Below are 21,618 nucleotides of genomic sequence, written 5' to 3'. Positions count from 1 at the left end.
AAGATCAATTCTTCACCTATAGTGAATGGCTTTTTAGCCTTAGCAATACGTTAGCCACCAAATATGATGCTCTCAGTGCATTCTCCTTTATTGATGGGGTGGCCCTCATAAATTTCTTCTGTCCTTCATGTTCCCGTTTTTTTCTTTCAAAATACTCCAGGGGCTTGTCTTTTAATCCAGGGTGCTTCGCGTTCAAGTGGCGAAGCAGTTTTGAAGGTTTCATTGCCTCATTAGAGAGCTGGTAGCCGCAAACTATGCAGAGCAGGGTTGGTGTGTGGGAATCACCTGTCCTGATAAATCCATATTTCAAGTAGAACTAATGGTATTGTCTGTTAAAAGTTTTATGTTTCTTCGATATTGAAGACTCTTCTGTCTCTTCACTGGGCCTTTTCTTTTTCCCAAGGAAACTTTCTAACGTCTGTTTCGTACTCATTTTTACTAATTTGTGGGTTAAATTAGAGCAAACACAATATACACATACACCAAGCACTGTTAAACATGAGAAAGTACCGGTGAACAGAGAGAAAAGCGCCCAGATATCACGATATTTTGCGCATGCGCGGTATTGGTGCGGCTTTAGGTGACGTCTCTCAGCTCCCGGTTAACCTCTCGTCCATGGAAAGTCGAACAAACCCGAGAGAAATACACCACAGTAAATAAAATGGAAATAATTTAATGTTCCTTGGGCGGCCGGGTACCATTTGATCCACGGACCAGTATCGGTCCGTGGCCCGGAGGTTGGGGACCACTGCTTTAGTGTACAGTTAAGGCATATTTGATTCCATTAGAATTTGAAGGACCTTATTTCTGTTCCACAGCTCCATATTCAAATTCCCTTTGCAAAGAGAAAACATGAAACCCTGTTCTTATCCAAACAGCTGGCAGTTTTTTGCAAGCTATCAGACAAAGCTTGGTTGCTGAAAGTCAACATATTATTTCTTACATTGTATGCAAAACAGCTGGAATGAAGCTCACATTTATTCCTAAAATGATTCCATTTCATGAATGCCTTTCCCATCATACTCTTTATCTAGTAACTTCATTCAACTCTACAGCTTCCAGTGGGATATATACAGTATTGGTTCTAACTGAATTCCTTCCTAAACAAACAATAAATATAAGACTAATATTCAAAAAGTGAAATTTTAGTTAATCGGATCACTTTTCAAACCAACAATTTCACAGAATTGTGTAAGCCAAAAAATGTAAAAATCAGTTCATTCTTTTATTTTATCCAACTTTTTCCAGAGGGAAATCAAAGTTATACAAGAAGCAGCAAATAATTTGACGCACATATACAATATTACAGATGATAATGCACTTAGAGCTATGTAAACAGGTACTTTATACACGGCATGCAATTTACACAAAGCCTTATGAAATACTAACGCTAAAGATGAAATATCAAGATGCCCAGATATAAAAAAATTAAAAGGGATGGGAAAAACAATTGGTAGCATTACCATGTTTTCAACAAGGGAACACTATTAATTGTATTGTTCATTTTGAAAATGAGGAGCAAAGTTTCTGGCAGTTTCATTCTCTTGTGTAGTGATTAAATCTATAATAGCTGTCAACACTGCAGTGTCCCTTGATTTAGTATTGTTCCAGTCCACAGGTTGCGGATTTTCTATTTTCTCTTGCAGAAGGTCATCCAATTCTTCTTTCAAATCCTAGGGACAAAAAAGAATTGTTGGTGAAAGTTTATAGGTCATTATAGGTCATTCTCAGCTTATAACCACAATAAGGACAGGAATTTCAGTCACTAAGTGATATGGTCATTAAGTGAGTCCTCACTGGACCTGATTTAAAGACCATTTTTATTATGGTGGTTAAGCAAATCATGGAGTCATTTAGCAAATTACACTATCATTAAAGTAATTCCCCAATTGACTTTGCTTGTCAGAAGCTGATATATTTTGCGTTGTACACAGGGAAAAATAACAGCATTCTTTCAATCTTCAGGCATAGAAGCAACCTTCAAAGATGTATTAAACAAGTTGCACAGCCAACAAGCCATACTCATGTTTTTCCAGTTGTACTGTGCATACCTGCATATTTAAGATTTTCACAGAATTTATGACCTTTTAAATTTATTTTTCTCTTGACAGTAATGTTTAAAGTATTTGCTTCAATTTCTCTTTTTGATATATCACTATCATTTCCCTACATATCTCTAAAAAATTCTTTCCAGAATTCCCTTATTTCAGTTACTCTGCATTTGCTTTGCCCTTTTAAGTCTTATTTGTTGTTTTATTTGACTACATTTTCTGCAACTATTATTTTTTTCTAGGTAACACCAGGCACAATATTGTACTGTTAGCTATACAGAGTTCATAGGTCAGCATATATTCTCCCCTTACTAGAGAGATTGTCAGGGAGAACAGACAATTTTTATGTATGCTTTCTCCTCCAGGTCTCAAACCCATCTACCACACATGCAGTGGCAACATTCTGTGTTTCTGCAATGTCCATAAGAAAAAAAATTGGTTACAGAATTGTTGTGGCCCAGCCGGTGCCGCTGTCACCAGACTCCGAGAGTGATACTCCATACGAGTCAGCTCCAGAGGAGATGGGCGATCCTGGACAGGATTTGGAGGCTGAGCAGGAATCCGAGAGTCTGCTCGGCCACCAGGTGGCGCCAGAGGCATGGAGCAGCGGTGAGAGCCCGAGGAGGAGGGCTCCCAATGCCCTGCCTTGGAGCAGCGGAGAGGACAGTGACTCAGGACTTAGCAGGGCGTTTCTAGATGCCCGTTTCCGGCGCGCCCACAGACCCAAGGAGCGTGGGCGTAATTATAGGCAGTAAAGAGCTCTCAGGTGCTGTTTGGGAGATGCCCTTTTTAGGTTATAAAAGGGTTGACTCTGGAGAGGCTCTGCGTAGCAATCAACAAAGGACTTAAGCCAGCAACTCTAGTCTGGGATCCTGGCCAGCTGGATAGCGGCTTTTGTGTGCTCTATCTCTGTGAGTTCTGTCTTGGTGGCTTGCTGCCACAAAACCTCTTGTCTGTTGGTGTAATAAACCTTGTTCCCTTGTACTGTTCCGGAGTGTGTGTGCTGTGTGGGCAACGGAGGAAGGGGGGTCAGAACAGATTGATTGCTACCCCAAACGTATCTCCATTCAGCTATGATGGAGCAACTTCAGGCGGAGAATGCTCTCTTCGCACAGCAACTTGCCTTGCTAACAGCGCAAGTTGCACAGCTGTCTGCTCCTGCCAACCCCCCACCCCCCCAGCAGCAACGAAGGAAATGCCCAGTGGCCATGCCGGATAAGTTTGATGGCAGTCCGAAACTTTTCTCGGCGTTCCTGGGCCAATGCCGGTTGTTCATTGCCTTGAGAGCGGAGGACTTTCCCACCGACCAGACGAAGGTGGGCTTTGTGATAAGCTTGCTCTCAGGCACAGCAGCACGGTGGGCTACGCCTTTGCTGTCTCAGCCGAGCCCCCTGCTGGATGACTTCCAGGGTTTTTGCACTCATCTTCGGCTGACGTTCGAGGACCCCATCAAAGGAGAAACAGCCACCAGACTCCTGAAAGAGTTGCACCAAGGGCGTGGTTCTTTACTGGACTACGTTACCGAGTTCCGGCTGCTCAGTCAGGACTCTGAGTGGAATGAGCCAGCCCTTATGGATGCTTTTCAGGATGGCCTGTCAGAGGACCTGCAGGATGAGCTGGTGAGAGTGGACAGGCCTCCAACGTTTGACGCGTTGGTTCATCTATGCCTCCGGATTGACGGCCGGCTGCAGAGGCGGAGGCCTCGCCGAGCGTCCCGGGAGGTTCTGAGAGTGCCAGTTCCACGAGAGACTCCTGTCCCACGGGAGGAGCCCATGGAGTTGGGTGCAGCCAGACCCCGCTTGTCACGCATGGAGATGGAGAGACGGCATGCAGGGGGGTTGTGTTTTTACTGTGGGGATCCGGGACATCTGGCTACGGATTGCCCCAAGAAGGGAGGTAGAGGGGCTGCACGGTCTACGGCCTCCCCTCAACGACGGACCTCCGTCTCGGGAAACGGGGAAAGCCCGATCTGAGGGAGACTTCGGGTCGGGCACAGGCCGGAACAGAGGCGGAGGGGCCTCCACGACATCTGATTCTTGCAGCGCACATTCTCGTCGGGTAGTCCGCAGGGAATTCCAGCCCATGCCTTGGTCGATTCCGGGGCTACCACGAATTTTATGGATGCAGCGTTTGTCACGAAATATCACGTCCCTCTGTGCCCGGTAGACCCTCCGATGCGAGTGGAGACCATTGACGTCCGGGTGCTTCTGTCTGGGCCCATCAAGAACGCCACGCAGCCTTTGTGCCTGATCCTTGGGGAGCATGAGGAGGCCATTCAATTTTACGTGGCTTCGGGTCTGCATTTCCCCGTGGTGTTGGGCTTGGCTTGGCTGCGGGTGCACGATCCCCAGATCCACTGGTCGCAGAACCGCATCTCGTTCCCGTCCTTGCAATGCGTGGACCATACCCGTCATGTTTGCGCGGCTCAGGTGCCCAGTTCGGCCGAGGTGACAGTGCCGCCGGATTTAGCGGAGTTCGCGGATGTGTTTAGCGAGCAGGAGGCGGATCAACTGCCACCGCACCGGCCTTACGACTGTCCCATTGACCTGGTACCTGATGCGAAACTCCCGACGGGCCGCCTATACTCCATGTCTGAACCGGAGTTGGCCGCATTGCGGGACTTCCTTGACAAGAACCTGGCCCGGGGTTTTATCCGGCCTTCGTCTTCGCCCTTGTCTGCCCCGGTTTTGTTCGTCAAAAAGAAGACCGGGGATCTAAGACTTTGTTGCGATTACCGGCGCTTTAACGCCATCACGATCCGTAATCGCTACCCGTTGCCTCTGATTCCCGAGTTGTTGGAGCGGCTCCGGGAGGCCATGGTGTTTACAAAACTGGACTTACGTGGAGCTTACAATCTGGTTCGAGTCAGGGTGGGGGACGAATGGAAGACAGCCTTTGGCACCCGATACGGACATTTGGAGTATACGGTCATGCCGTTCGGGTTGACCAATGCCCCAGCTGTCTTCCAACATTTTATGAACGATATCTTTCGGGACCTTTTGGATCAGTTTGTCGTCATCTACCTGGACGACATCTTGATCTACTCTACGTCTTGGAAGGATCATCAACAGCACTTGCGTCAGGTCTTGCAGCGCCTTAGAAAGCATCGCTTGTTTGCCAAGCTGGAGAAGTGTCAGTTCTGGCAGACCACCATCGAGTTCCTGGGGCACTGTATATCCCCTGAAGGAATTGCGATGGAGCCAGGCAAGGTGGAGGCATTACGAAGTTGGCAATCTCCTCGACGGATGAAAGACGTTCAGAGACTCCTCGGGTTTGCCAACTACTACCGGTCCTTCATCCCCGGCTTTGCTTTCTTGACCGCGCCCCTCACTCGGCTCCTGCAAAAGAAAGTGCCGTTTCACTGGGGGTCCACGGAACAACAAACGTTCGTGGCCTTGAAGCGCGCTTTTACAAAGGAGCCGATCTTGAAACACCCTGATCCCCATCGCCCCTTTGTAGTCGAGGCGGATGCGTCCGACATCGCGGTGGGGGCGGTGTTATTGCAGGCTCACGCCCCTGATGGCACCCTTTTCCCTTGCGCCTATTACTCTCGGAAACTCAATCCTTCCGAGCGCAATTATACCATCTGGGAGAAGGAGTTGCTGGCTATCAAGGCGGCGTTCGAAGCCTGGCGACATCACCTGGAGGGGGCCAGGCATCAGGTCGAAGTCCGGACAGACCATCAGAATCTGGAGTTTTTGACAACAGCGCGGAAGCTCAATCAGTGCCAGATCCGGTGGTCTCTGTTTTTTGCCCGGTTCCACTTCAAGGTCACGTATATCCCCAGTGCCTTGAACCAGAGGGCAGATGCCCTATCTAGAAAGCCGGAGTACTCAGACCCTGCTGACTCACTGCCCCCCCGGACGGTCCTACCCGTCGAGTCCTTCGCTGCAATCCAGGAACCCGTGGATTTACGGTCGTTGATATGGAATGCGCAGCGAAACGACGAGTGGGTGGAACAACGGCGGGCAGAGGTAGGGCCGACATCCCTGTGGACCTTTGACAAGGACCTTTTGAGGTATCGGGATCGGCTCTACGTGCCTGCAGGACCGCTCCGTGGATTGGTTCTCTCCCAATGTCATGACACTCTGGCAGCGGGACACTTTGGCCTGTTCAAAACTTTGCACCTGGTTTCCCGTACATTTTGGTGGCCTCGCCTGCGACACGACGTGCAGACGTACATCACGTCATGTGTGCAGTGTCGACAGGCCAAATCAGCAACGGGAGCTCCTCCAGGCTTGCTACAGCCATTGCCGACCCCGGACAGACCCTGGGGAGCCGTGTCCATGGACTTCTTGACGGAACTGCCTCCGTCATCCGGTTTCACTACGGTCCTAGTGGTGGTGGACATGCTCACCAAGATGGCGCATTTCATCTCCTGCCGGAGATTACCGACAGCCCGCGCCATCCAGCACGTGTTCCGGCTGCACGGCCTACCTGACCGGGTCGTCTCCGATCGTGGTACACAATTCACAGCCCAGTTCTGGAAAGGGCTGATGGCCGCTCTTGATGTTCAAGTTTGTCTGTCCTCGGCGCACCATCCCGAAACCGATGGAGGGACGGAGAAGGTGATTGGGATTCTGGAACAATATCTGCGCTGCTTCGTGAACCAGCAGCAGAACAATTGGGCGGAGTACCTCGCCGTGGCGGAGTTTGCGTTCAACAACTCGCAGCACTCCTCCACACGGACGACACCTTTCATGGCGAACGTCGGGTACCACCCTCGTTTTTTCCCTCTCACCCCCCTGGACTCTCCGGTCCCCGCAGCGCAGGATTTCCTCTCTGAGCTTCAGGCGGTTTACCAGATGGTGCGCCGCTACTTGAATCAGGCGAAGGAGGATTACAAGCGGATGGCGGACAGGTCTCGCCGTGCGGTGCCGGAATTGGCCGTGGGTGATCGCGTGTGGTTGTCCACGCGGCATCTTCCGTCCCACCGGCCTACGAGGAAGTTGGACCACCGGTATCTGGGGCCGTTCCCTGTGGAGGCCGTTATCAATCCGGTGGCCTATCGCCTGACCCTCCCACGCTCGATGCGAGTACACCCGGTGTTCCATCGCTCGCTCCTGATCCCTGAGCAGTCGGATTGTCCTCTCCGACGTCCCTCTTCGCCCCTGCCGTCGTCGCCTGAGGTGCACGCACGGCCATCGCACAGAGTGACCCGGATCCGTGACTCAAGATGGCTCAAGGGTCGGTTCCAGTATTTGGTCGACTGGGCGGACGAGGACTCGGACGGGGGGACCTGGACCGATGCGACGGCTGTGCATGCTCCAGCTTTGGTGCGGGCCTATCATGGACGATTTCCCTCCCGACCGCATACCGAGCGTCAGGCCCGGGGGAAGGACCCTGCGGTGAGGGATAGTGTTGTGGCCCAGCCGGTGCCGCTGTCACCAGACTCCGAGAGTGATACTCCATACGTGTCAGCTCCAGAGGAGATGGGCGATCCTGGACAGGATTTGGAGGCTGAGCAGGAATCCGAGAGTCTGGTCGGCCACCAGGTGGCGCCAGAGGCATGGAGCAGCGGTGAGAGCCCGAGGAGGAGGGCTCCCGATGCCCTGCCTTGGAGCAGCAGAGAGGACAGTGACTCAGGACTTAGCAGGGCGTTTCTAGATGCCCGTTTCCGGCGCGCCCACAGACGCAAGGAGCGTGGGCGTAATTATAGGCAGTAAAGAGCTCTCAGGTGCTGTTTGGGAGACGCCCTTTTTAGGTTATAAAAGGGTTGACTCTGGAGAGGCTCTGCGTAGCAATCAACAAAGGACTTAAGCCAGCAACTCTAGTCTGGGATCCTGGCCAGCTGGATAGCGGCTTTTGTGTGTTCTATCTCTGTGAGTTCTGTCTTGGTGGCTTGCTGCCACAAAACCTCTTGTCTGTTGGTGTAATAAACCTTGCTCCCTTGTACTGTTCCGGAGTGTGTGTGCTGTGTGGGCAACGGAGGAAGGGGGGTCAGAACACAGAATTATAGCTGTCATCTTTTGACAATTATTTGGAGATATCTCTAACAATTTTTGGAACAGTATATTTACTCACATACCTATCGGCTTTTCACCCACGTAAATTAGGGAGTGACCCAAACAGTTTGAGAACATGTATTTTCTTAACAGGGATGTTATTATCCACTTTTAATGTATAAAAAATATATTGTAAAAAGTAATGTCTATTGCTGGTCTTTGACTGTAATAGATATATTCTTCTAATCTATTCCAGGCACAATATTTTTATTATTTTTTCATCATTTCTTAGAAGCATTTTCTCATTCTCGGTCTCTTTAACTTCATCATTTTACCAAGCATACTTTCCTATTCTTCTCGTTACTATACAAATACTTATGCAGCACTCTATAACATCATTATTTTCATTCTATACCAAGCAACTTCCACATCTTCTTTTCGCTTATTATTTTGGGAATACTTTTTTTTTCATCCAGGGCTTAATACTTTCTTTTCATGCAGTCATTTTTTTTTAATTTACCCCCACCTTTTTCCCTCAATTTTTATCAAATGCAATTAAATTTATCACTGTTAAATTTCTATCCAATATGCCTGATAAAATTAAAAAGTTGATATATGTTAAATTTAAAATTTACGTTTAACTTAAATTTGCATCTTCAGATTTTCTGCAGCTGGAAAAGGAAGTCAACTTTTTGTTTTGAGAACAAGTTTATCTGTTCAAGCTATATAAAGATGTATGTATAATGCAGTTTTGGACTCTGATTTTTAATTGCAAGTATAAAAAGGAAATGGTATTCAAGGGTTCAATACAGTCAAGATTCAGTCAAGATATTTCTAATTGCTAATCCATGTGGAACATAATACATGAAGGTCAGACTAAATGAGTGATTTAGCTGAATAGTAAATACAGAAGTTTAGTATAAATATTATTTTATAATTAATGTTATCATTCCAAATAGAAATATTTGCAAGTTTTTAAACAATTTTCAATCTTAGGCTGTGTGCGCTTTGAAAATCATTTGGAAGAAGCATTTTGGATTCTGAGTAGGTCATCACTCTATTAATTAAAACCACCTATATTTTTCACAGGCTGTGAGAAAAAATGATGCAGCTTTTTTAAGCATCAGCATTTAATGAAACACTTGAATAGAATTATGCTTAATATTTTTAATATTTACTACATTTTAAAGAAATAATCTATATGACACATTTTTAAAAGTCTTTATAATATAATTATTAAATTGTGTAAACTATTTTAAGTGGCAAATTCCAAGAGGGTAGCGGAAACTCACTCACCTTTACTAGCTGTGCTATTCTTGCTGGAGACTGAAAAACAATCCATTCATCTACAGCTATTGTATCCTGATCTTTGTCCTTTTGAATTGAAATATCTCCTCCAAAAAACAAAAGACAATACGGCGAAACTTCCGTACAATCATACAGGTATATCTACAGTAACGAAAACATTTAGCACACAATAAATATAGCAATGTAATCAACATTGGGCCTTGGAACATTATATGATGTTAAATGCCATTACGATGTCGAAATAGCACAGTAAATCATGATTTACAATGAAAGAAATAAATCCTATTCCTGCAGCTTTGCAAGTTACATTTGTTTTCTACTGTAACCACAAAGAAAAAATGAGCAGTTTTTGTTTTTATTTCAAACCCATCAGGCATTTCATATTATCTAATTCACTAAGTTTAATTAAATTAATTAATTAATTTAAAGGCTTGTTTTATTATTCAGACTAAAAGCAGCTCTTAATGGCACTTGACTGAATGCAAATCAATTTTTGTAATACTTACATAAAAGTTTTCTCTTTTGTACTGATAGTATTGCATAGGGCCAAATGCTAAGCAAAGGCGATGATACCTTTCTACCTTTTTGCTTTATATTAAGCAAAAGCATGATTCAAAAGTGAATATACAATAAGATTTATTCATACAGATTTATTCATACTGGCTACATCTTCTTAATACTTAAGTATTAAGTACTTAATACTACGTAATACTTAATACTAAGTATTTAATACTTAATGTTCATGTTAATACTGATATCTTCCAGACTCGGATTATCTACCTATTGCTATTACTTTCTTCAGGAAAGCTTAATTATGTCTACTTGATATCTGTAGCTAATAAGGGTTATTTGGGATGAAACAAGCATAGAAAGATCACAATTGTTTCAGCCAACATCCATCTATATACACACTTATATTTAAAATTAGTAAAAAAATGTTCAACTTACGCTACTTGTCCTCATTTTCAAGTGATAAACTAGCCAGTTGTAATGGAATTCTGTTTCTTCAACATTCACAGATTTGGGATGAATATTCACTGTTCCATCTGTTTTGGTGGAAACTTTAACCCTGAAAGACACAAAGCAGTTACAACTTACATGACAGAGACGTACAGGAATTAAAAAATTATTTTTTTTAAAGGCCTGAAATAACCATTTGCTGATTTACTCTCCATTCTACAGTGAGACACTGACTTCTGACTGGTCCTAAGAGTTGAGGGAGCCTCTGAAAAAAGTAGCATGGAGGGAGGTGACTAGGAATGGGGAAAATTGAAGAAAACCTGGAATGCAGTTCCCTCGATGAAATAAAACAATTGTTCTGTGTAAGGATCAGAAAGTGTAGATGGGGAACAGTATATATGTCTTATCTCAAAAAATACATTAGAAAGTAGCTTATACACTGAACCAATGTTTCTCAACCTTAGCAATTTTAAGATGTATGGACTACAACTCCATGGTTGGCTGGAGAATTTTGGAAGTTGATGTCTGCCATGGTTAAGAAACATTACATTAAAACTTTGACAAGAACCAAAAAGTACACTCAAAGGAGATTAACAATAATCTTTTAAAATTCCTCATTAAAAGAATCCAGTTATTTTCCTATATTTAGTACTCTTGTATGCATAAATTCTTTTGCTTTTCTTCTCCATGTATAAAAGATTACTTCTTCAAAGATTTATTTATTTATTTATTTATTTATTTTATTGAACTAAAGATAGTTCCAAATCCTTGTTATTTACTTTTTACATAGTAGATGTTCTGTTATTAATAAAAAGCCATCTTCTACCATTTCCTAATTCAGGATATCCCAGAAATAATTAACATATTTTTACTGAACAAACATCCTTTTAGAATATGTATATGAGAGCAATTAAGAGTGAAGATGTTAAAATGTTCATTAGCAACACCATCTAGTGACAAAGCAATATTATTGCAACTTGTTTCAGCTTTCAGATGTTAATACAATCGAAATGATACCCTTCAATAATATCTAATTAGTTGACTTAAAGAATTTTTTTTTAGATAAGACTTTAGAGAGCCTAAAATAACCAAAATAAACATGAAATCTATATAATCCTCAAATTCAGTTTCTGGGATCTTTCTTATATTATGGTGATTAGGATGTAGATGTTTAGGATATAGCTAGAAGCCATGGGAATAATGCAACGGCTTACTCTCTTGAAATCTCTTCCTCTCCAAACTCTCCACTGTGAAAGGTAGGAGAATAAGGCAAAAGGATTGCCTACAGGAATAGCTTGGGTTGTTTTTCCTTTCCCCCCTCCTTAGACTGTGGAGATATTATAGACACAAAGGGATTTCAAGAGAGTAAGTCTGCATAAGCCCCAGCCCGGGGTTGCAGTCTGTTCATATTGATTTATACAACAAGACATTAAGCAGGCACTCAAACATTCCAAAGTGGAGGGGAATTATTAGGAGACAAGCAATAGTCAATGGTGTGAAAATGAATTATTTTATCTTTCCAGCCAGACAGCACAGTCATGCCATTTCTCAGCGACAGCTTTGCTTAGCAGCAGAGTTTCTGAACCCAATTAAGGTCATTAAGCAAGAATAACAGGTAGCTGTATGACAGTTTCTGTTTTCTTTTAAAAAAAAAACACCGGAACACTTTTAAGCTGAACACTTTTAAACATAAGTAAAGCAACAAAAAACATGGATAAATATAGTCTTCCAATTCTCATTCTTCCTTCCTTGCATATTACTGTAAGAAAATCTTGGGGCAGACCCAAAAAGCTTGTACTGTACAGAGACCTTAGAAAAGATCCTAGATCATGTTGGTTACATTGTTGGAAGCTAGGATTGAAGGACTTTTGAAAAGTCATATCCTGCTGCTTAAAAAAGGTAAGATGCCTAAGAGTGCTCATTGAAAAGTATTCTCCTCAATGATTACACACCAAAACTCAGCAGCAGAAGTGCTAAAAAGACAACCAATATACCAAGTAAATTTGCTGCAATATTACGGAGCTCTGCTTAATAAATTGATCTATATGCATTCCTCATAAATAGTCTCAGAGTAAATTTTCAGAAGCCTTACATTTTTCTCTTTTTGCTGAAGTTTGCTCGGATTTTGGCCACCTTTGGATATAATCCAGCACAGATAACAGCTTTGAGTAACTTCTCATTTTCTGCAAGACAAGATAGTCAGGGGAAGTGAAACTCTCAATGGAAGAACCGAAAACCTCCGTTATATTGCTTCTCCATCAACATTTACCTGAGTTAATGTTGGATTTGGGGTCGCAAGGGTTCCTACTATTCACAAACCCAGCTGCAAGGAGATGTTCTGCAAATTGCCCTTTCATGTTTCGCAGCATCTAGAGAGTAACATATAAGCACCAATTAACCTTTTGCGGATTTGTAAAATGCAGTTTCCTGCCAGAGACAATGTGGTAGAATGTAGTTTGGATTCCCTACATTCCAAGAGGCAAACAGTTATTACCTTCAGGGTATTTGAAGAAAGAAAGTACTCCCAGCAATAATCCTTCTCATACCTGAAGCCACGGCGCTGAGCTTCTTCCCAACCCTGAAAACAAGATGTATGTGTTAATACAGGTCCTACTAGAATAACTCAAAGAAAAACTGAATACATGTGATTGTTAAAATACAGTGAGATGCCAGATACCAAGTAGATTTAGGAATTGTCATAGGAAACAGGAAGATTTATAATTAAAATACATTATTTTTGAAAAAGTACATATACTGATAATCTCTGTCATACAGCTATGTATTTATGCAAAACAAGAAATAGCCCCGAACAAAATTAATAGTGTTACTTTACAGTATTCTTAGATATAATAAGAATAGGGAAGGAATAATCCCGTTGCCCATAGTTTCCTTGTAGGGGAGATTACATTACATAAAAATGTAATGAATAAAAGATAAATAAAATTAATTCCAAAGCACTATTTTTAATAAAAAGGCAACTAATGGACTACGATCCAAAAGCTTACCTTTACCTAAACTATCACAGGGTTTTTTTTGTTCACAAACACATTTAAATTAATCTTAGGCTTTAAAACAAAGATAAAGGGACTTAGACATATACAAACCGGATGAAACATTGAAGTGAAATTAAACTGAAATTTTAAGATTATTTAGAATGAATCACAGCAACTACTGATGTAAGAGTTTGGTGTTCAAATTAAAATATTTGTAACATAGATTATGCTTCACTTTGCCAGTAAATTAAATATACACCCAGTAAGAAAACTCTTATGGTTTTCATTCATTACCCAGCAACAAAGGTTTCTTATATTTATGAGTTCTGCAAGCTTTTCTTTCAAAGAGGCAGCTACCCTCTGAAATTACTACAGATTGCCAATTGTAACAGAATTACCTTGACAGCATTCACAACAGTCAGGTGATCACTTTTAGAATTTCTTGAGAGTTCCTTTCTTCTTGCATCTGCTAATTTTTCCTTACCCTTTAGAGGAGAAAAATACTTATTGAGATAAACAAAGAAACCTTTTTCATCTGTTTACAGTTTTAAAAAAAATCATTCTGAGCATGCAATAAACTGTGGTTGAATTTGCTACAATTAGAATAGAATCAACTAAAACATTGGATTTCTGCCAGCTACTTCTTACTAACATTTTTTTAAAAAGGCATTTTACATGTTTTCTATTTTATTTTCAGATACGTTACCAAGGGAATGACAAAGGGGTCCTTGAAGCTGAGGCCAGCTGCAATAGTGAGAACAGGATCTAAGCAACAGAATAAGGCTCCAAACAGAATCATTTTTCCAATGTGTGGCTCCACAGGTAATCGTGCCAAGTGGACACCAAGGGGAGTCAACTGTTCTTCTCTGTCCAATGCATTCTATCAGTGGGAAGAGGAAAGAGACAGAACCAATGAAAAAAACAACATGAGAGAGGAGAGCATGGATAATGGCTTTAATAAAGAAGAATGAGCTACTAAATTAGGTTTATAAAGTCAATGAGCTACTAAATTAGGTTTATTAGGACAATTAATAGGTTTCTTGCAGCCACATTGCAGTTTTAATATCTAGCATGACATATTTACTGTAAGAATATCTGTGTTTATTCCAAACTTATCCTTTCATCACATCAAAATAGAAAATGAGGGCCAAATTTAGTCACAATGCTGACATATCAAAGCCATTCCTTCCATTTTTCATCCATTGGCAAAAATAAAGACAAGAAAATTCAAAAACGGATTCAGACTACAGATTAACTAATGCACAAGAACAACAGAACATAAACAATATACCAACAATTCTAAGCATGATTTTTTTTAAAAAAAAGTTGAACAGTTAATGTTTTGTAAGCAAAACAAAGCTTTCATTTTAAATAATTTCTAAAATGTGCAACTGAAGTTATTAAAATAAATATCCATTGCTTATGTTAGTTTACTGATTCACATTTTATTTTATTTATAAACACAATATTTATAACATTTTATTGTATTTATTTTATAAAAATATTTTTTTTTTGCAATTCAAAGAAAGAAAGATTTATAATTTCAAAAAGGAACATATTTTGAATCTGGAAAGTTGCAATGCTAAATTCGTATTTGTAGATATACCAATATTTTTTATTATAAAAAAGATCGTAATTTTTATGGGAATTGATGAATTATTTTATGCTAAATATGGCAATTCTTTAACTTTTCAATGATCACTCTAAAATTAAGAATGAATAAATTTGTTAGTACAGTAGTCCTCGATTTATGACCACAATTGAGCCCAACATAATTAGTAACCTGTTAAATGAATTTGGTTTCCCCATTGAATTTGCTTATCAGAAGGTTGCAAAAGGTGATCGCATGACCTTGGGACATAGCAAACGGTCATAAGTATGAGCCAGTTGCCAAGTATCTAAAGTTTGATCACATGACCATAGAAATGCTGCAAAGGTTGTAACTGTGAAAAAACAGTCATAAATCATATTTTTCAGTGCCGTTATAACATTGAATGGACATTAAACTGTTGTAAGTCAAGGACTACCTGTATATAAGCAAGAAAAAAAAACAACTCACCAACTCCTTTAGATGCTTTATGGACAGCATTACAGCATCATGTGATGGTGGATCCATGAGCTTCATCAAAAAGTTTGCAATACCTCCAAGTTTCAAAATCTGAAAGAAAACCATGATTCTACAGGATTATATCTGTTCATGATAAAGTAAAACAATTAAAATAAAACATCACCTGTAAGAAAACTAAACAAACATAGCTAATTTACAACCCTAATGACCCCCAAACCCCAAATGAGCTCATGGAACTCAAAACCAACAATACCACATAGAGCATGAAAAGATGATATGGGAAAAATCACATTCCTAAAATTTTCAACAATTCATCCATTGTTAGTCTACTGAAAAGTATTACCAGGGAGTCCAATCTGACTTCTGGAGATAAATTAGAAATCAGGAAATTGACTTTTGTAATTTTTCTCTTAGGCATGGAAGCCAGTTGTGTAACTAGATATTCTCTTTCAGACCACCCACCTCACAAGGAGGTTGTTCTAAGAAAAATAGACAGTAGGAACATTAGGTATACAGGTAGTCCTTGACTTGGTAGACCATTTGTTTAGTGTTCAAAGTTACAATGGCACTGAGAAAAGTGAGTTATGACAGTTTTTCACACTTATGACTGCTGCAGCATTCCTATGATCATACGATCAAAATTTGGTATTTATGACAGTCTCACTGTCGCGGGGTTATATGATCACCATTTGTAACCTTCCCAGGCAGATTCCAACAAGCAAGGTCAATGGGGGAAGCCAGATTCATTTAATAACTGCATAATTTAGTTAACAACTGCAAAGTTGTTCACGTAATAACCGTTGTAAAAAAAATCATAAAATGGGACAAAACTCACTTAGCAATTGTCTTGATTAGCAACAGAAATTTTGGATTCAATTGTGGTCGTAAGTCAAGGACTACTTGTATATGCCACCTTGGACTAAATTAAATTAAAACATGAGATAAAAATATAACAATAAATAAATATATGTTATGAAATGAACTAGAAATCATGCTAACAACAAACTGTACATACTTATACTTACTACTCAAGATTTATTTTAAAAACTTTTGACAGCCAATATGCATATAAATCAATAGTCTGAATACCAACGCAATTATATTAACAGTTAAAATTAATATTAAAGTAAAAGGTAAAAATTAACCAATGTACAATCACTTTATTCTACATTATCCTCACAAGATTTACCGTATTTATCGGCGTATAACACGCACAGGCGTATAACACGCACCTTCATTTTAAGAGGGAAATTTCAGGAAAAAAATTTAAATTTCAAATAAAGAACTTTGAAGCAAAATAAGGGTAGCTCAGAACTTTTTTTTATTAATATTATTACCACTTATAAGGTAAATAATGTAAAAGGACAGTAAAAGCAACTGTTTTAACAAAGAAACTTGGATATTCTGTTTTTACAAAAGTTTACTCAGAAATCGCTATCTGGGAAACCAAAAAACTCTTCATCTTCACTGCTATCTTCAAAATCGCAATGAACACTGCTGCTTTCACTGCTACTATCTTCATAAATCAGCTCATCTTCTTCACCATCCGAAGCTCATACCTCTTCATGAATCTTTGGCACCATGATGCTGTTCCTTTGAAATCATGTATTTGCAACTCTTTGCTGATTTTCACTGCTTGAATAATGATCATTTTTGTTGATAAAGCAATACCAGCTTTTCTATGATTAAGTACAAATTCCTTCACCTGTTCTTCTAATTTTGGCCAGTTAGCAATACCGCTGCGAAAATTGCATTTTGTTTTTGATAATGTCTTGAGTTTTTCTTCCATTTTTCGCCACTCTCGTCTTGTGCATTCTGTTGGTGGCTCTCCAAAATGCCTTGCTGCAGCCCTATTTCCATGTTGCTTGGCATATTCCAGAACCTTCAACTTGAAAGCAGCTGTATATGCTCCACGCTTTTGTTTTAAATCCATTAGGGATACCAGTAGTAGGGAAATACCGTAAGTACGGTTATGAATGCAGTTTTTTTCAGCGTCAGAGTGTCAGGATGAGTCACACTGCAGTGGTATACCTGACGGGTACAAGTTCTCCTGCCTCAGACAGCAAACTCTCGCGAGTCTGCAAACTCTCGCAGTGCAGAGCGTTACCGTGGTTACGCTCCGACGGCCGCGAGAATTAGACGTGAGGAAGGCGCGGGTTGCCTGGGCTTGCCGTTGCCTACTGATTGCCGTTACTCACACTCCACATGCTGCTACTGATCCACTCGCTGCTGTGCGGTATGTACATTATATCGGCGGTGTATATGGTGTATACGGTACTTGTTAATACTGTAAAAACATGGCTTAACATTATATCGGCGTATAACACGCATACATCATTTGCCCCCTATTTTTCGGGGGGAAAAGTGCGTGTTATACGCCGATAAATACGGTAATCTTTTTACCTCAAAGCAAAAAAATAAGTCCATTTAAATCTTTCAGCTAATCTATTTTTAGTCATTAATGATTATTTTTAAAATGTACTATCTATTTGTTATTTTTATTCCTTATTTTTGTTTCTGATTTCTGTACTCCAAAATCTTTTAGGATCCTAGCTTTGAATTAGGTCACCCAGAGATTCAGAATTATTATAAATTATAGTAAAAGTTACTGAATTACCAATTCAACATTTTTATCAAAATCGGTTTCCTAAAGAGCAAGACCAAGCCATCACCAGAATACATGATCACTGTCCCAATTGTGTAAATTACCTTGATTTGCAAACACAGTTCCTCCAAAGGTGTCCTCAGGATTTCAGGCAACTGATAATCATCTAGCAGACTGGCACGAAGACCATTATACAAGTGGTAGCAGTGCCCAGGCTGAACTCTGTAAAAGTACACATATATTCTATTAAGTACTTTTCTCCAAGCAGTCGTAATAATGCTTTTTATAGCACTTTTTTACAGAATGGTGTTATATTCAAATTCAACCTGAATAATCTAAACTAATTGCAACAAGAAAACATCAAATTTAATATCCATGCCTATCTATCATTCAGAAGCAGTTATAAAGCTGGTCAATGACTTATACTTTATCATTTTTATTTTATTTATAAAATTTCTTTGCAGCCTATCTCTCTTATAGGTGCTGAGTAAACATCTTATGGCCAAATACCACTCTTTTCCAGTTTTAGGAACACTGATAATACATAGTGTGGGATAAAATCTTGTCACCAATGTAAGTGGGGCTTAGTTATTCTCGTTGGAGAATATGGAGGGTTGATTTGTTTTTAAAACCCAAGAACTTCTTCCATACCTTATAGCAGGGGTGTCAAACTCATGGCTTGCAGGCCAGAAGTATCACGTGCTGGCCACGCCCATCCCCGGTTTAGCAAAGGGGGAAAAAGTCATGATATGTCACATGACACCACTGCCAAATGGCTATAGAAACAGCCATTTTGATATAATGGTTAAGCACTAGCCTAGAAACTGGACATTCCAATCCTGCCTTAGGCCCAAAGGCATCTGGGTGACTTAGGGCCAATCACTTTCTCTCAGCCCTAAGGAAGCAATGACAAACCACTTCTGAAAATCTTGCCAGGAAACTACAGGGACAATTGTAAATAAGGGTACACACAGAAAGAGACACACAGACACCCTTCATAGAGGGTATTAATAGATTTTGTTCAGATGCTTGGAATTTGGGATTTACAAATATTTATATGCAACTGATGTTGAACTGTATGTTTTAAATGAATGTTAGTAAATTGATAAACCTAGAATAAAAAATTACTACTGATAAATCCACACTAAGTGATTAGTTTACAAACACATGCAACATCTAGTCAAGAAAGAATCTGGCCCTCTGAATTCAACCTCTCATATTATCTGTACACATTTGTAGGGAAAAGAAGAAGAATTCTTTTGAGGCTTCCAACAACTTTTGATAATGCAATGGTTAAAATACATTCAGATTTAGAATTTGTATTTTATTGTAACTTATATTACATACTACATTTTTAATACCAGTATCAAAAGATCACAGAAGAAGTAAAATCAAACAACTGAATTTACACAATATTTAAGCTAAGTTTAAATACCAGAGAAAATAATCATGTTAGTAATTGGTAAAGCATTTTTTAAAAACCACTAACATATACAATTCAGGTATCAATTTTCATGGTTTAAGCACCTAAGTGAACTATGAAGATAGTAGGGGTTGCATTTGATAAAGCAACTTCTACCCAATGTCATGATATATTTACCATAAAATATAGTAGCACTCTGCTATACTACCTTGATTTTTCTACTCATTAAAAAAGTATTAAAATTAGAAGAGCCAGACAGCAGATAAAATTTCAGTAGGGAAGCAATAAGACTTCAATATTAAGAAAGCATCTGCAATGAAGGGAAAAATGAAATGTCTTTAAAGTTAATTAGAAAATGTTCCAAATGAGCCAACATTTTGCTACTGAACAAATTTTATAACAATAGATATTACACTTACCTGCCTGCTCTCCCTTTTCTTTGCTTGGCATTTGCTTTGCTAACCCATTCTGCAGCCATGGTGCTGATATTATTCTGTGTGTCAAAATGAGTTTCTTTTATCTTCCCTCCATCTATAACATAAACTACATCATCTATGGTGATACTGCAGAAATGAGAAACAGAGAAATGAGAAGCAATTTGCTTATCTACATCACACAGATTCTTAGCTAATACCTTTATGAAGTAATTTTATCCTTGCAAGAAATAAACATTGTCCTTTTCCCCTCTCATGGCTGATGAATCAAGCCATAAGGAACAGCAACAATTACTGGCTTGTTTTCTCCTTTGCCAAAATGTCATATTTAAAAAAAAAGCAATCCTGGTAATACTATATAGTGTGAAATGATGAAATTTACACTGCAACATTAGAATTAAACCACATTACCAGACATAACTGGGAGAAACTTAATGGAATTGCTTAATGTATAATACTTAACTCTGACATAGTGTTAATTCTACATATAATTAGCTATATTTCATCAATAAGAATTGCCAGTCTGAGCATCAAATAATTGTAGGACACCTTAAGCCAAATAAATCTGCCTTAACTAAGATTGGCAGTGGAAACTTAGCAGTGTAAGCAAAATAGCAATGTACTATTCATTTAACTTCAGATGTGTCTTCTGAGGCATAACCAAAAAAAGAAAAAAGAAATAAAGCATCTTTGCATTTATTCTGTTAGCCTGCCTTACTCAATTTGATGCCTTCCATAATTTCGCAGCACAGACAGTCCATATTTTGTTGCATTTAAGTACAATGACAATAAATATTATATTTACTTATACTTAGATCCTGGTTTAGGATTCTGCAATTCTTGACTCAATAAAATTAGAATAGTATAGAATAACAGAGTTGGAAGGGACCTTGGAGGTCTTCTAGTCCAACCCGCTCTTAGACAGGAAACCCTATACAATTTCAGACAAATGGCTATCCAATATCTTCTTAAAAACATCCAGTGTTGGGGCATTCACAACTTCTGGAGGCAAGTTGTTCCACTGATTAATTGTCAGGAAATTTCTCCTTAGTTCTAGATTGTTTCTCTCGTTAGATTATGGTAGGTTCAGCAAAGTTGCCACGGGCACTGTCCCTAACTTCAAACTCAGTAATACAATTCAATTTATAAATGCTGAAAATGTCTAGATCCTCTTGTATATCCTTTAAAATATCTAAACAAAATGGTCTAATAATAAAAAAACAGAAATAGAAATATTTAGAAATATTTCCCTCCATTTTATTCCTACTGCGATACAAAGAAATCACTTATGCTAATAAATTAATTTCATATATTTCTAGAAGTATAAACTAATGTTTACCTAGTCTCAGCAATGTTTGTAGCAATTACAATTTTACGAACACCAGGAGGAGTCTTTTTGAATACCTAAAGAAAAGCATGGAAAAGACACAAGGATAAGAAATTATAAAAACTATTTTTATTACAAGGGTTTTTAATGTATTATTTATTAAATTTATTAAACATTAAATCACTTTAGTTAAAAAAAATGAATGTATCACTTGATATACATCATTTAAATACCAAGTACTAGCAATCAAAAAGAAAAATAATTGCAATATGGAAGCTGAAGACAAACTTTTTATATATAGAATAAATTTGCTCAAATCAGTGTGATTTGAACTACTTCTAAGATACTCAAGTGCGATGGACAAATGGATCTATTCTTGCTATGTTAAAACGTGATTATAACCAATAATTTTTAATCTCTTGAAAAACAAGTGTTTGAAAGTAGAAAAAATTCCCCTAATTAAAGCATTATGTTCTTTATCTTAAGAGATATATTTATTACTTA

The 21,618-nt window shown here is 39.6% G+C and overlaps 1 protein-coding gene across 1 annotated transcript in view; it reads right to left on the bottom strand.

Moving 5' to 3' along the window:
- Window positions 1–1,206: 1,206 nt before the first annotated feature.
- Window positions 1,207–21,618, bottom strand: part of DHX36 (DEAH-box helicase 36) — a 37,514-nt gene continuing 17,102 nt past the window's right edge. Inside the window, exons 14-25 of the mRNA XM_081953983.1 lie at window positions 21,127–21,191; window positions 19,773–19,916; window positions 18,035–18,152; window positions 15,317–15,415; window positions 13,964–14,137; window positions 13,656–13,742; window positions 12,759–12,842; window positions 12,534–12,633; window positions 12,357–12,447; window positions 10,253–10,373; window positions 9,293–9,445; window positions 1,207–1,673 (exon numbers count right to left, since the gene is read on the bottom strand). Of these exons, the coding sequence (XP_081810109.1) occupies window positions 1,488–1,673; window positions 9,293–9,445; window positions 10,253–10,373; window positions 12,357–12,447; window positions 12,534–12,633; window positions 12,759–12,842; window positions 13,656–13,742; window positions 13,964–14,137; window positions 15,317–15,415; window positions 18,035–18,152; window positions 19,773–19,916; window positions 21,127–21,191 (1,422 nt within the window). The 3' untranslated portion in view covers window positions 1,207–1,487. The remainder of the gene's footprint in view (window positions 1,674–9,292; window positions 9,446–10,252; window positions 10,374–12,356; window positions 12,448–12,533; window positions 12,634–12,758; window positions 12,843–13,655; window positions 13,743–13,963; window positions 14,138–15,316; window positions 15,416–18,034; window positions 18,153–19,772; window positions 19,917–21,126; window positions 21,192–21,618) is intronic.

This window comes from Natrix helvetica, assembly GCF_964273705.1.
Source record: "Natrix helvetica genome assembly, chromosome: 5".
Classification (NCBI taxonomy): domain Eukaryota; kingdom Metazoa; phylum Chordata; class Lepidosauria; order Squamata; family Natricidae; genus Natrix; species Natrix helvetica.
This window is presented reverse-complemented; position numbering and strand designations above follow the sequence as displayed.